This window comes from Dendrobates tinctorius, unplaced genomic scaffold (genome assembly GCF_039654945.1).
Source record: "Dendrobates tinctorius isolate UK_male_01 unplaced genomic scaffold, ASM3965494v1 ptg000003l, whole genome shotgun sequence".
In the NCBI taxonomy this organism is placed as follows: domain Eukaryota; kingdom Metazoa; phylum Chordata; class Amphibia; order Anura; family Dendrobatidae; genus Dendrobates; species Dendrobates tinctorius.
In genome coordinates this window covers 26,941,550-26,957,369 of record NW_027361671.1, presented here as the reverse complement: position 1 = coordinate 26,957,369, position 15,820 = coordinate 26,941,550, and the positions used below count along the sequence as shown (strand labels likewise).

The following is a 15,820-nucleotide window of genomic DNA, read 5'->3' as shown; positions in this document are numbered from 1 at the left end:
TGCTGAGATTGAACCAGTTCTTGCTTAGTGTCTGTAGGAGGCACTTGGGTCTGGCTTCAGACCCCAATGTTTTTATTTTCATTTTTAATTTTCTCTGTAAATTTTTATTTTTTAATTAACTGAGTGAAAGGGGCGACGGATTTTTCTAGGGCCCGATCTCCCCCGAACCATCAACAGGTGAGAACGCGGAGTTTACCTCCCTGTACCCTCTCCTGCAATGACTGGGGCATGCCTGCGCTCACTTAGGGGCAACGGTTCCTGCACGGTCCCAATTTCCCCACATCAGCAAGAGGAAAACGGTGGCTCACCTTCATGTTTCCTCCCCCGGAGCCAGGTATATAGCTAAACAAGGCCCCCCATGTAATGGCGCAGCAGCCCCACTACCTCACGGATCAGAGGATACAGGCGGCAGCCTCTCCATCCCCCTATCTAAAGGGAGGATCGATTGTGGACCATATCTTTAATGGCAGCGCAGCTCCGGCTCTGCTACATCACCTCTGTGAGTATGACAGGGGGAGAGCTGATCCCAGAAGGCAGGTCACCGCGCCGACATGTCCGCACACAAGAGGCAGTGGGTCCTGGTCCCTGGAGAGGAGAGGGAGCGATGGTTCGGTGCCCAGCGGTGCTTATTCCAGTGTCCGGCTGCGGCCCCCCCTCAGCCGGCGCGCATCGCCGGCGGCCGTCAGAAATTTAGCTCCCGGCTTCTAGTCGGCTAGGCCACAGTTACATAGCTCCACCCACCGCAAGTGTGCCCGCCCACATTCCTGGCGCTTCTCGCCCTGAACGAGAAGCGCTCTCCTAGTCTCGGGGGCCATGATTTTTCACTCAGCCTGTTTCCTGACGGCTGAGGGGGGCATTAATTGCCAGTGCTGACGGTAGCGCTGGAAGGAGCAAGCAAGTTTTGGGCAAGGATCGTGAAGAGTGTTCTATTTCCCTTGGGGACACAAGAACAGGCCCTGGGTAAGCTGTACTGCGCCTCTCCAGGTGACATTAACCCCCTTCTCTGCAAGTGCTATACACTTTCTCTGCAATCTGCGGCACATATTCTGCCTATAGCCTCTATGGGTACACTATGTCTCAAGACCATAAATACACAGTTGTTGTGAATTCTCTCTCTGGCTTCCCTCTGGTGATTACTGAAGATAGTGGAGCCGGTCAGATTGAGAGTTCTCTTTCTGGGCTCCCTCTGGTGGTTACTGGAGGTAGTGGAGCTGATCTGATTGACAGAGGCTTGCCACCTGAAAATGAGGAAGACGATTAGAGATCTGGGGTTTCTGATTGGGATTTAAGACAGCTGACTCTATCCCTGCTGGTGATTTTCTTCCTGTGCCTCCTGAGGTCTGATGTCTCCTGCTCTTTCCCTGCATGTTCAGCTAAGTGGTTAATTTGCTATTCTGTTTGCATTTGATCTGGTTTTGTTTACCTCTGCTTTGTGCAGGTCAGCTAGCTTCGGCTGGGGCTGTGCTGAATCACCGCCCATATGTTACTGCATATGCTAGTTTGTTTTGTCCCCTTTTATATTGGTCTCTTTTTGCTTTGCTTTCAGAATATACCAGAGTGCTGATATAGTGGGGGCGAAGTCGTGCGACTTCAGTGGTTTTTTTGCATCAGAGGTGTTGGACTTTTTGCAGGGTTTTTGTGTGATTGCAGACAGTCTTTCCTTTCCTGTCCTGTCTAGTCAGTGTGGGCCCCATTGTTTGCTCAGTCTATTTTACTGCGTTTGTGTTTTCATCTTGTCTCACCGACAATATATGTTTGGGGGCTATCTATTCATTTGGGGTCTGCTATGGGGCAGTTTAGATTTCTCCTTTCTTGCTTTAGGCTTAGTTAGCTCTCCGGCTGTGCCAAGGCGTCTAGGATCATCGTAGGTACGCTCCACGGCTACTGCTAGTTGTGTGGACAGGATCAGGGGTCTGCATCTGCTTAGTTACCAACCTCTCTGGTTTTCTGTGGCTTAGCCTGGCCTGCTATCCTCCTCTGTAACCCATTCATAACACACAGTGTTTTTACTACAACCTTGTCCCGCCTCACAATACTCCATTATACATGGATTGTGATACAGAATCTGTCGAAAGGCCAGCCGCCACCGATTCCGCTGAGTCTAGTCCGCCTGAGTGGGCTGCGTCCCTGTCACGGTCTATGGATTCCATGGCCGAAGCAACACACTTCCTCCGGGGCTTCTCTTTATGTCAGGACGTCTTTTTGGCCGACTGCGGAGGGCTCTGGCGAGGGTCGGGAACTGTCCAGTCAGCAGGTTTTCTAGAAAAAGGACCCATGACGCGTCTCCCGATCATGCTTGCGCTTCGGCATCTCTCGTCTCCCTCTCATGACGTTAGCAGTGAGTATGACTCTGAATACGAGCCTGACACGACATTAGCCCATGATCCCCCGAATTATCAAGAGACGCTTGATTCTCTTATAGGGTCAGTCAACAAGACACTGAGGGTGGATGAAGAAAATATTTCCGCTCCGGAACACGTAGTGTCCTTTAGAACAGGGGTCCCCAACCGCCGGTCCGCGGCCCAGCACCGGGCCGCTGCAGTGCCCTTGCCGGTCCGCGGACACAAGGGGAGCCAGGGGCGGTCAGTGGCGTAGCGGGGACTGGGGTGGCGCGCAGCAGTTCTTAGCGGCGGCCAGGGAGCGATCCAAGCAGCTCCGCTGCCTGCAAGAGGGAATAGCAGGAGCGGAGCTGCAAGGACCCGTCCACTGCGTCCAGCTTCCTGCCCGCCGCCCGCGCTTCCTGTCTCTGACTGACACAGAGAGGAGCGCGGCCGCTGCTGTGTCAGAGAGAGGAAGCGCGGGCGGCGGGCAGGTGAGAGGAGAGAGGTGGTGTGTGTGTGTGTGTATGTATGTCTGTCTGTGTGTGTACATGTATGTATGTCTGTGTATGTGTGTTGGTCTGTGTTTGTGTAGCCTGGCCCTGGAGGAGATGGGGACATGAGGAGAAGACCGTGAGGGGAGTGATGGAGAGATGGCAGTGATGGGGTGCAGGCAATGATGGGGAGAAGGGAGTGATGGGGTGAAGGCAATGATGGGGAGAAGGGAGTGATGGGGTGAAGGCAATGATGGGGAGAAGGGAGTGATGGGGTGAAGGCAATGATGGGGAGACAGCAGTGATGGGGTGAAGGCAATGATGGAGAGATGGCAATGATGGGGTGAAGGCAATGATGGGGAGAAGGGAGTGATGGGGTGAAGGCAATGATGGAGAGATGGCAGTGATGGGGTGAAGGCAATGATGGGGAGAAGGGAGTGATGGGGTGAAGGCAATGATGGGGAGAAGGGAGTGATGGGGTGAAGGCAATGATGGGGAGACAGCAGTGATGGGGTGAAGGCAATGATGGAGAGATGGCAGTGATGGGGTGAAGGCAATGATGGGGAGAAGGGAGTGATGGGGTGAAGGCAATGATGGAGAGAAGGGAGTGATGGGGTGAAGGCAATGATGGGGAGAAGGGGGTGATGGAACACTCATTCAAAACCTATGGTGAGTTGAGTCATATTATAAATGTTATTTAATTATAAGTATGCACTGCTGCACTACAACCGTGTCCATAGCCCCGCCCCCTTATGACAAAAGCCCCGCCCCTGCCACACCTCCATCCCCGCCCTGCCGGGCCATGCAAGAATGGTCTTGCTTGAAACCGGTCCCTGGTGCAAAAAAGGTTGGGGACCACTGCTTTAGAAGACTACACGTGTTCACAAAGTATTTGCCAATCATCCTGAGTTTAAGGACATTGTCTGGAGACATAGGGACTGGCCAGATTCGCACAACAGCCTATTGAGTCTAAATAGCCTTTTGCTCAGATCTAATGTAGGATTGGTTACAGACCCTCCGGAGCAGCACTTCGGTGACCCCCTGTATCGCGTCTTGCATCCAAAACGCTGCTATCCTTATCTGACGGTTCCTCAGTCAGAAACCCCACTGACCGTCATATTGACTACCTTGCTCACTCAGCCTTGAGGCTTCCAGAGCAGCACACTTTCCATCTTTCGCCGCGACTTGGGTAGCTAAGGCTATGGCCGCTTGGGCAGAGGTTTTAATCACCTCTTCATCCAGAAGTTCTTCAGCAGATTTGTTGTTGTGGGGGGACTCCGGTTGGGAATATCATGGCTTCAAGGCTAAACAACAAGGTTCCCCAGTGCATTGCCCGATCACAAGATCCATGCGCCATCGGAACAGACGCTCTGGTTCTGCCATGGCATAGGTTTCGGCTCCCGTACATATTTCCCCCTCTTCCTTTACCCCCAAGGGTCATCAAGAACATTGGAACAAAGGGGGTATCAGTGTTCCTAGTCGCGCCGGAATGACTGTGCCGGGCATCGTATGCGGAACTAGTTCAGCTTGTCGCCGATGTCCCCTGGTGTCTACTAGATCGCATGGGTCTACTTTTGCAGGGTTACCACCAGAACTCCAGGGCCCTGGTTTTGATGGCAGAACCGTTGAATCCTGTGTTTTTAGCTAAGGCTGGATGCTCTTATTCAGTAATCTCCACCATGATTAGTGCTAGGCAACCTGCGTCCATGCGCATTTCTCATCGCACCTGGAGAACCTACCCCCATGGAACATGGTCCATAGATGATCTCCTCTGGTGTTCTCCATTCCTTCCATCTTGAAATTCCTGCAATCTGTATTAGAGTCAGGTCTCGCACTTAGTTCGCTCAAAGGACAATTTTCAGCCTTGTCAGTTCTATTCCAACGCAAGATTGCCACCAGATTACAGGTGTAGACGTTCATTCAGGTAGTTCCCCACATGGCACACCCCTATAAAATACCGTTGGACTCATGGGATCTTAACTTTGCCTTCAGAGTTCTGCAGTATTCCCCTCTCGAACCACTGCAGGACGTGTTACCAACCTTTTTTCCTTGGAAAGTGGTTTTCTCCTAGTGGCAGTTACGTTAATCTGACGAGTCTCTGAGTTGGCGGCTCTATCCTGCCGACCTCCGTTTCTGATTTTTTCATCAAAACAAGACAATTTTGAGGACGTTGTTTCTTATTCTCATCTTAATGAGGACATTGTTTTGCCTTCATTCTGTCCGGCACCAGTCCTTCGTATCGAGAGAGCCCCTCACACTCTGGATGTGGTTAGGGCTCTTAAACGGTACATTTCGCGGACATCTTCCTTGCGCAAGTCAGATATCCTGTTTGTGTTTCCAGTGGAGCATAGGAAGGCTCTAGCCGCTTCAAACACCACTCTAGCCAAGTGGATTCGCTCGGCTATTCAGGACCCCTAATATGTCAGGGGCACGCCTGTCCCAGTAGGGAATAAGGCGTAGTCTGCTCGGTCAGTGGGTGCCTCTTGGGCCGTTCAACACCGGCGTCAGCAAAAGAGACCTGCAAAGCTGCAACTTTTACAAAACACTATCACATTTTCAGGCCTCAGCAGATGCAGCTCTTGGCAAGCGCATTCTGCAACCGGCAGTACCACATCTGTAAGCCAGTGGTACATGAGGTATTAGCAGTTGTGTTGCTCCCCACCCAGGGACTGCTTTAGGACGTCCCATGGTCCTGTGTCCCCCAATGAGGCATAGGAGAAATAGGAATTTTTGTGTACTCACCGTAAAATCCTTTCCTCTGAGCCAATCATTGGGGGACACATCACCCACCCTGATAGTCTATTGGCTTATTGTTTCATTCTTAGTTTTGACATAATCTATTGCTATTGTTATTTTTACTTGTTTAAGACTCCTACTGCTTTGTTACCGAACTGGTTCAATCTCAGCCAGTGGGCGGGTGTATACTGCAGAGGAGGAGTTAATTTTTCTGTGTTTCACTTAGTGTCCTCCTAGTGGCAGCAGCATAACACCCATGGTCCTGTGTCCCCCAATGATTGGCTTGGAGAAAAGGATTTTAAAGTGAGTACACAAAAATCTCTATATTTTACAAATGGGGAAACATGAGGATTGAGAAGGGGTTGTTCATGTAGTGGACAATCCAGTTAATTATTATGCCTTTCCAATGCATCAGTATAAAATATTGGCTGTCTGTGATTTTTTTCATAAGCTATCTAGAAAAATCAAGTTGGCAACTGTTGTGCACAATTAGCTGCTTCATTAGGAGCTATCTGATTTTTTTATGGGCAAATAACTTAGTAAGACTATTTTTCTTGCAAAAAATTGATGAACACTTTGTCAGAACCTCGTGGCTCTGTAAGACAAATATGGCATCTACAAAGATCATGTGAACAGAGCCTTAGAAAATTACTACTATCTGTATTTCTCGTTTTATCTAAGTGGGATGCAATTGCTGCTGTACTTTTAAGATGTTTATGTGTGATAGGTTCATATTTCTCCATTTTATCTTCATAGAGCCATGTCCATTCTTCGAGATACAGAAGACAAAGACCATTATAATTCTGCACTTCGACATTACGGACGGTCACTTTGGTAAATTGTTTTTGTGATCCTTCTCTCAAAAGTACAATTATAGAGCAGCTCAGCCAAATCCTATTAATGTGGTATGATGGTAAAATAAGGGCTACAGTGTATTACAGATTTAGAGGACAGACATACACTGGCAATTTTGCAGGGAATTTGATCTTTTCTGGTTTCAACTGGCATATGACATGCAATTGTATGTATCTAATAACTTATCAGCTATCTTTAACACCCCAACCAATCGCCTGAATGAGAAACTGTCAACCCCATCAAAATGGAGCAGCATGGTGCTTGTTTGACCACTGCTCCATTTATTCACTACGCAACTACGGGAGATACCAGAGCGTAGCACTCCTACAGAACCATAGAGAATAAATGATCCATACTTATGGGATTAAAGTGTCCCTTTCTCACAATCGGTGGGTGACCTATGGAAAGGTGATAGCTTATCATATACACATACAATGACAATCAGTGGGGTTCCCAGCAGTTGGACCTCTTATTTATTATTATTTATCCTGTGAGGAGATGACCCCTTCTTCCTACCAGAATGGTCTTTTAGGAGTTTCTCACAGGTTTGATTTCAAGAAGAGGATGTTAAAAGTCAACTTTCTATGCAATTTGTGTTTTTTATTTTGTTTTTATTTTTTTGAGCTGAGCATAGAAAATATTATCAAAAGTTACATGTTAGATTTTGGGGTTTACTTTAGCGATATAGATTGGAAAATCTTCCGGTATATATGTCATACCTATTCTTAGCCTCATGAACGGTCAGATTTCCCTCTTTTTAATTTTTAAACAATTCTCCCTAAATCATATACTATGCAGGGTATTTATTGTTATAATAGGACCAAATGGCAACATGTAGAAATGTATTTGCTAAGGCTATACATATAGCGTAAACGAAGATTTTACCAAAATTATTCATATACAGAGCCACGCTATGTAGAGAAAATTGTTGAATAAATGTATAATAGTAAATAGGATACTTTCTTTATAAGAAGTTTGGATCAAATGAAAAGTTAAGCAGTATTAATACTCAGCAGTCAACAGATGAGGTGAAATCATGGAGTGAAAAAGTGTTTGTAGTTTTGACGTTTGTATTTTGAAGCAAACTTGAATGATGAGATGAAAGTGACCCTTCTGTTCTTCAGTGCTGTAGGTCAGTATGATGAAGCCATCAAAGCTTACAGTTCTACACCTCTGAAAGATCTTGATAACCTCACTGGATTGGCTCTTGCTTACTTTAAGAAAGGACTTCTACAAGAAAGTATCAAAGGTAAAATATATATGTGTGATATGCAATAAAGCCCTTTAAATAAGACCTTTCACCAAATTTTTTATGTTGAACTGGACACTGGATATAATAGTGGCTGCAGAGAAGATTAAACACTTTTTTCTATTTCGCCTTTCTATTGCAGAGAAATTAGCAATGAACGTTTTTGGCACCTATTGAGTTTATTAAATCCAAGTTGGTGTTATCACACAGATTTTAATGGTCGCATGTACTTTTTCTCCCTATATGATGCTGCTCTATGCTGTTGTGAGGCGTGTTTTTTCCTTCCAGTGTTGCTGCCTACCTATGATTGGTCAATATCATACAGGGACAACAAGTACACGCCCCTAGTGAGAATTTTCTAAAACAACAACTTGGGCTTGGACTAATATCTTCACAACAGAGAGGGAAAATCAGAAGCAAAATAAAAATGTTTTATTCTGCTCTGCAGCCTCTATCACATTATGTGTCCAGTTCAACATGAAAAATTTGGTGACAGTTCCTCTTTAATGGTCTTTATTAGAAGCTATACTTGTAATGAAAATGTGCAAAATAGTATCTCTCTTTGATCCAAATTGTAAGATATTATATATAAGATTATAAAATAAGTGTAAATGATCTGTGACTATAGAATATTACCAACAAACAGATATAACCGATCTCTGAGCCTTCCGACGTATCTAAGTAAATACTGAGTATATGAATTCTGTACGTTATTAAAGAGTTTAGCAGTAATGCAGTTGAAACATTTTTTTTCTAGTCATAACGTAATATTTTTCAAACTGGTTACCCTCTTATGATTAAGTAGTTGCCTGTCATTTTCCCATTAATTAATCATGATCTACGTGGGTGCAGATACCTGTGTTTTTTTTTTAAACCATCTCCATATATATATATTCATTGTAAAATATCTTTGACAGTGAGTAAGAAACATTTAATAACAGTGGTTCAAACAACGTGGGATCAATATAGCTTTATTCAACTCTGATATTTTTATCATATTATTGCATTGGTTTATAATTTCGTGAAATAAAATATATAAGTTTTTAACTTTTGAAGATGGGTGCTGGGATTTATTTTTTCTTTTCTACATAAACATTGTGAGTGAGACCGCTCCCTTGGATGAATGGTCTCTGGATGCTTTCATGTTGATATGACACAAGGCTCATGGTAGCACTCACCTTTTCTTCTCTGCATAATCATTCTTCCAAATATCCCAATATAGTCTGAAGGGGCTTTATCAGGGAAAATAACTTTACCCCAGTACTCTACAGTACAATCCATTTACTTCCTGCAGAATGTCAGTCTGTAGTTAATGTTTTTTTGGGAGAGAAGTGATGTCTTTGTTGCCCTTCTTGACATCAGGCCCATCTCCAAAAGCCTTTAAATCATTGTGCATGCAGATGCCCTGACAGCCGCCTGCCTCCATTCCTGAGCAAGGTCTGCACCAGTGTTGATTTCATAGCAGACTTTTCTTAACAAGATAGTCCAGGCACTTGCTGAACTTTCTTGGAAGCCTTGAAGCGCTCTTGACAGCTATTGAACCTTTCTTTTTGAAGTTCTTGACGGTATGATAAGTCTCTGATATAGGGCCAATCTTACAAGCAGCAATGTCATTGCCTGTAAAGCTCATTTGATGCAAATCAGCGACAATTGCATGTATTTCCTTGGAGGAAACAATGGTTAACAGAAGAATGCAATGATTTCGAGCAACGGCCCCTTTTTAAAGCAACCAGACTGATAATTAATCAACATGACAGAGTGATATTAGTTACCGTGTCCTCTTTAGTTTTTTTCTCCTGTGCTAACTAAAAGACCACTGAAATTATGTAACTAGCTGATTTTGTGACACAGCTGAATTTCAGTGGAAATGTTCTTTTTTTTTGTGTTTTTAATTAATTTTCATGGCAAGAAATTAATTTCATATCTTGCAATTCATCTGATTACTCTTCATGACAAACTAGAATTAATGCAAATTGCTAATGGGCCTGCCATGAGAGAACTCCTACGAAGCCCATACATTAGCTGAGCTTCATAGGAGGTTATCAGTTTCCAACTACACTGCTGTAATGTATTGAGTAAACCATCTAGCCATTACAGAACAAAGTTCACGACAGGACTAATTAAATATGTAAAAGAGACTAAAATTTATTCTTACAAAAATAAAAAAAAATGCCACAATAATATAAAAGTTTAAATCACCCAGTTTTTCTGACAAACATAAATAGCGAAGCGTAAAAGGTAAAAGTTACATATTTGGTGCATAATTTCAACAGCTAATGAAGTATTAAAATATTTATCCCATAAGGAACACCAAATTGGTGTTGTTTTTTTTTCACTTCCCTTATTGTACGAGGGGCGATCCAAAAGTAATGATAATCAATAATAAACACAATGAATATAGTAAAAAAAAAATTTATTTTTCTACATAGTCTCCTAACAAGTCTATACATTTAGTCCATCTCTTTTCTAAACTTAGAATTCCCTTCAAAAAAAATTCTTGATCTTGACCATCAAAAAACTCCCCAACAGCGGTTATCACGTCGCTATTGTCGTCAAATTTCTTTCCCCGGAGGTGTTCCTTGAGCCGAGGAAAGAGAAAGAAGTCACTGGGGGCTAGATCTGGCAAATAGGGGGGGTGTTCCACCAGTTCAAAGCCCGCTTCTTGAATGGTAGCCATGGCAACTGCAGCTTTGTGAGCCGGTGCGTTATCTTGGTGAAACAGCACTCCAGCCCACAGTTTGCCACGCCTTTTCTCCTTGATAGCCTCCCGCAATCTTCTTATTTGTTCTGTGTAGTAGGAGCCCATAATAGTGGCTCCCTTCTCCAAATAGTCCACCATAATAATTCCTTCAGCGTCCCAAAAAACAGACGCCATAACCTTCCCTGCTGAGCTTGACACTTTGAATTTCTTCGGCGTCGGTTCGTCGGCTCGTTTCCATGTCATCGATTGTTGTTTAGTTTCGGGATCAAAGTGGTGGGTCCAGGTCTCATCCATGGTCAAAAAACGTGACAAAAAATTCTCCTGGTCTGCTTGGAACTTTTCGAGATTTGCTATTGAAATGTCAACTCGTTTCTTCTTTTGCTCGTCGGTTAACATTTTTGGCACCCAACGCGCGGAGACCTTTCTCATATGCAATTCTTTTGCAAGGATTCTTTGAATACTGCCATATGAGATCCCTGTGACCTCAGCTACATGCCTGATAGTCACTCTTCGATCTGCCAACACAAGTTCTTCAACTTTTTTCACGTTTTCTTCATTGAGGGACGTGGATGGGCGTCCTTCACGATGTTCATCTTCCGTCGATGTTCTTCCCAGCTTAAATTCCTTGGCCCAGCTTGCAACTATGGAATATGGAGGAGAAGACTCCCCCAATGTTTCCACCAAGTCGCTGTGTATGTCTTTGGTAGACATTTTTTTCAAGCAGAGGTATTTGATGACAGCTCTGAGCTCGTTTTTTTCCATTTTGATGTTCACTCCTTGGCAGTTCATATTCAAATGAATATAGCTCCCGGGAATCGTGGCCTATTTAAGTGATTTTTTTTTCCTGGACTAGTGGGTACCTAAGAGAGAAGAAAACATTTTATTTTAATTTCTGTGTGCAATAGAAATAACCGATTATCATTACTTTTGGATCGCCCCTCGTATGTAGTACAAAATGTTATCAATAAAAACTGCAGCTCGATGCACAAAAAACATGCCCATAGGTTAATGGATGGAAAAATTAAAAAGTTACGGATCTCGGCAAATGGCGATATATACCAAATTTTTATTTTTGCAAATAAAAAAAATCTTATAAGTTTGCTATCGCTACATTTATACTGACGTGAAAAAATCTTGTTCCCAGGTAATTTTTACTGCATAATAATCACTGTAAAAGCAAAAACCAAAGACAATGGCAATTTTTTTACTTCTCACCATTTCAACGCTCTTGGAATTTTTTTTCCTGTTTTTTGATACATTGTATGGTAAAAAGAATGTTCAAAGGGGTTAATACCGTTGTTGCTTTGAAAGCAGTCTTATTATGGCATCTTGTGTTATTTGTATAGATGAAGGCAGCGTGTAATTGGCTTTTAGAATGATGCCATGAGCCTTTTCATTACAGGTTTATAAATCAGAGGACCTGAAGGACTCTACATTTTCCTGTTTTATTGCTGATTTCCTTACATCTGCTTGTTGTGATCTTTAAACATGTTTTCTATGCCATTGTTTGTGCTATCATTAGATCTTTTAATATGATTGCCTATTAGTTATATGTCTGAATTAACGAAAGCTGTATTTACCATGGTGTTTTTTTAATGTTTTATTAGTGTACAAGACAGCGTTGTCTACTGCCAAGACCGAGCAGGAAAAAGCGCACATCCTCACCGCCATGGCAGTAATTGAGTACAGACAGGGGGACTTGGATTCCTCCAAAACACTCCTGTTTAAATGGTATGAGGTCACCGACCGAAAGTTGTTCGTTTCTGTTAACAGATCATTATAGATATCTGCCGCTGCAGACAGCGTCTTATACATGCCGATTATTATATATGTGTCCACCACTGCAGACAGGGTCTTATTCATGCAGATTATTATATATGTGTCCACCACTGCAGACAGGGTCTTATTCATGCAGATTATTATATATGTGTCCATTGCTGCAGACAGGGTCTTATTCATGCAGATTATTATATATGTGTCCATTGCTGCAGACAGGGTATTATCCATGCCGATTATTATATACTAGATGGTGGCCCGATTCTATCGCATCGGGTATTCTAGAGTCTCTGTTAAAATAAAAAATAGTTATATACTCACCTTCCGAAGGCCCCCGATCGTCACTCCACGCGCCCGGCATGGCGCTCCACGCCCTCGGAAGGTGCCGGGCGCGTGGAGTGTGGAGTGGAGATCGAGGGCCGTCGGTAGGTGAGTATATAACTATTTTTTTTTTTTTTATTCTATTTTTAACATATTCTCACCTTCCGACGGCACCCAATTTCCACTCCACGCGCCCGGCATCTTCCGGTCCCAGTAATGCTTTGCGCGAAACACCGCTGATGACGTCGCGCTCTCATGGGAGCGCGACGTCATCAGCAGTGTTTCGCCCAAAGCATTACTGGGACCGGAAGGTGCCGGGCGCGTGGTGAGAGGAGGGAAAGAGTCTGGGGGCCATCGGAAGGTGAGTATATCACTATTTTTTATTTTAATTCTATTTTTTACAGGTTTAGGCTACCCAGGGCCTAGAGGAGAGTCTCCTCTCCTCCGGACCCTCGGTACCATCCGCACATTGAGCCCTGCGCCCGACTGCGCCTGTCGCTGATTGATCAGCAACGCGGGATTTCGGTTACAGACAGACAGAATAAGACGATTATATAGTAGATGTGTTCATCGCTGCAGACAGGGTCTTATTCATGTCCATTATTATATATGTGTTCATCGCTGCAGACAGGGTCTTATTCATGCCCATTATTATATATGTGTTCATCGCTGCAGACAGGGTCTTATTCATGCCCATTATTATATATGTGTTCATCGCTGCAGACAGGGTCTTATTCATGCCCATTATTATATATGTGTACATCGCTGCAATACATGTCCATCGCTGCAGACAGGATCTTATCCATGTCTACTATTATATATGTATCCATCACTGCAGACAGGGTCTCCCAGCAGCTGGCACCCTGGATACAGCCTGGGGCGGTCTGGCACATGCGGCAGGGTCTCCAGCACATCAGCTGGCCTCCGGACAGGGCACAATTTGTGGAGAAGTTCTGCCTCCTGCCAGCAGCCCTCCTGGGAGCCCTCAGCCACACGCAGTCCGGGGAGGCTGCATCCTGACGGCTGAAGCAGGGAGGTGAGCGGGGTGTGGGGCCTAGAGTCGGGCTTTCCCAGCATAACAGCCTGGAGATGGCCATGGGGTGCAGGCGGAAGGCGGCCGGGGACAGCAGCATGGTGTAAGAGGAAGGCGGCCGGGAACAGCTGTCGGCTTTGCACTGCTCTTACCTGGGTGTCCTCATAGCCCCGGCCTCACATAAGTTACTTGCTCCTCCGAGGGCTAATGTCGGGACACGGCGGCCATGGTCAGCGGAGGTCCGGCGGTAATCACTCCATGTCGGTAATGCAGCCCCAGACTGTGCACTTTGCTCTCTCCCCACCTCCGGCAGGCTGACACATCCATGGTCCAGTCCTGTGATTTTTCCCACCCTTCCAACATTCCAGGGGGTGGGGAGAAGGCAGAGAGACAGAGGACGTGGATGAGGACTGGCTGCAGGGGCGGCGAAGTGCAATTCAGCACAGGGTGGCAGCTGCCGGCAGTGGTTGGTGCGAGCCTTGAGGAGTCGCCTCTTCCTGTGTATGGGCTGCTCTCTAAGGGAGGGCGAGGAGGGGCAACAGTGCTGGAGAGAAAGCGTGTGCCCAACATGGCTGCCTGCGGAGGTGGTTACCTCAGGGAGACACACGGGCAGCTCAGTCTCACCCAGCACCGACCTTCTGCCCGGGGGCCACAGCTGACAAGATGCATCATGTACAGGGACAGTATATACAGTGCTACTTATCTATCTATATAATCGCCAGTTTGATACTTTGGGCCGCTGTCCCGAATCCCATAAGGCACTGCGGCAGTGTCACTTGCGTAGGCGCAGGTCGTGGCCTTACAGCCACGAACTGCGCCTGTGCAAGGGACCTACACATCTCCGCTATTAGTATGCAGGCACAGTAACAGCTGCGTCGTTACTACGCATGCGCCGGAATAGCGGTGATGCCTGCGCAAGTGACATTCACGTCACCGCTATTCCCGCGCATGCGCAGTAACAGATCATTTCATCGTATTCCCGATGCTATAGCTTCGGGCCTATTTCTAGTTATATATGTATCCATCACTGCAGACAGGGTCTTATCCATGCCGATTATTATATATGTGTCCATCGCTGCAGACAGGGTCTTATCCATGCCTATTATTATATATGTATCCATCACTGCAGGCAGGGTCTTATTCATGCCCTTTATTATATATGTGTCCATCGCTGCAGACAGGGTCTTATTCATACCCATTATTATATATGTATCCATCACTGCAGACAGGGTCTTATTCATGCCCATTATTATATACCGTATGTGTCCATCACTGCAGACAGGGTCTTATACATGCCGATTATTATATATGTGTCCATCGCTGCAGACAGGGTCTTATGCATGCCGATTATTATATATCTTCCCGTCACTGCAAACAGAGTCTTATCCATGCCTATTATTATATATGTATCCATCACTGCAGACAGGGTCTTATTCATGCCCATTATTATATATGTATCCATCACTGCAGACAGGGTCTTATACATGCCGATTATTATATATGTGTCCATCGCTGCAGACAGGGTCTTATGCATGCCGATTATTATATATCTTCCCGTCACTGCAAACAGGGTCCTTATCCTTGCCTATTATTATACATGTATCCATCACTGCAGACAGGGTCTTTTCCATGCCGATTATTATATATGTGTCCATTGCTGCAGACAGGGTCTTATACGTGCTGATTGATTATTATATACGTGTCCATCACTACAGACAGTGTCTTATACATAAAAAAATTCACGGGAACAACACTAATGCTAGTGTGTGTGTGTGTATATATATATATATATATATATATATATATATATGTATCTATATATGTGTGTGTATATATATATATATATATACCAAAGCATATATGAAGGCAGCCCTCCAAGTTGAAATGGTGAAAATAGTGGATTTTTATTCAGATCCACATAGCATGGCTGCGTTTTGTCTCACAATGAGACTTTATCAAGGTTGATAAAGTCTCATTGTGAGACAAAACGTCGCCATGCTATGTGGATCTGAATAAAACTCCGCTTTTCCCGTCTCCCATGGCGGCACACATGAGAGAGGGGATCCGCCCAGTCAGGACAGGAACCCTACTGAAGATAAAAGGGGCGGTACCTCTCCCTCGCTTCAGTTGGGTTTCCTGCCCTGACAGGGACCCGTGTTCTGAAGATCACGTACCTGCCCCTCTCTCGTGCCGGCGTGGAAGATCAGGCTGGTTCCTGAGCGCTGTGTGTCGGGAGGGGGAAGCGCCATCCGCGGGTCCCCCGGGGACTCAGCGTCCGAGCGGGCGCAGAAACAGCATGGTTGGGGTCCTGGGGCTCTGCCGTGGCTGCCGTGCCAC

The 15,820-nt window shown here is 45.2% G+C and overlaps 1 protein-coding gene across 4 annotated transcripts in view; it reads left to right on the top strand.

Annotated features, from left to right (window-relative positions):
• The window catches only part of SKIC3 (SKI3 subunit of superkiller complex), a 262,730-nt gene that overhangs the window by 156,111 nt on the left and 90,799 nt on the right, over window positions 1–15,820 (top strand). For all 4 annotated transcript variants that reach the window (XM_073590811.1, XM_073590899.1, XM_073590727.1 and 1 more), the window contains 3 exons: window positions 6,305–6,382; window positions 7,528–7,652; window positions 11,961–12,084. In XM_073590811.1, coding sequence (XP_073446912.1) covers window positions 6,305–6,382; window positions 7,528–7,652; window positions 11,961–12,084 — 327 coding nt within the window. The remainder of the gene's footprint in view (window positions 1–6,304; window positions 6,383–7,527; window positions 7,653–11,960; window positions 12,085–15,820) is intronic.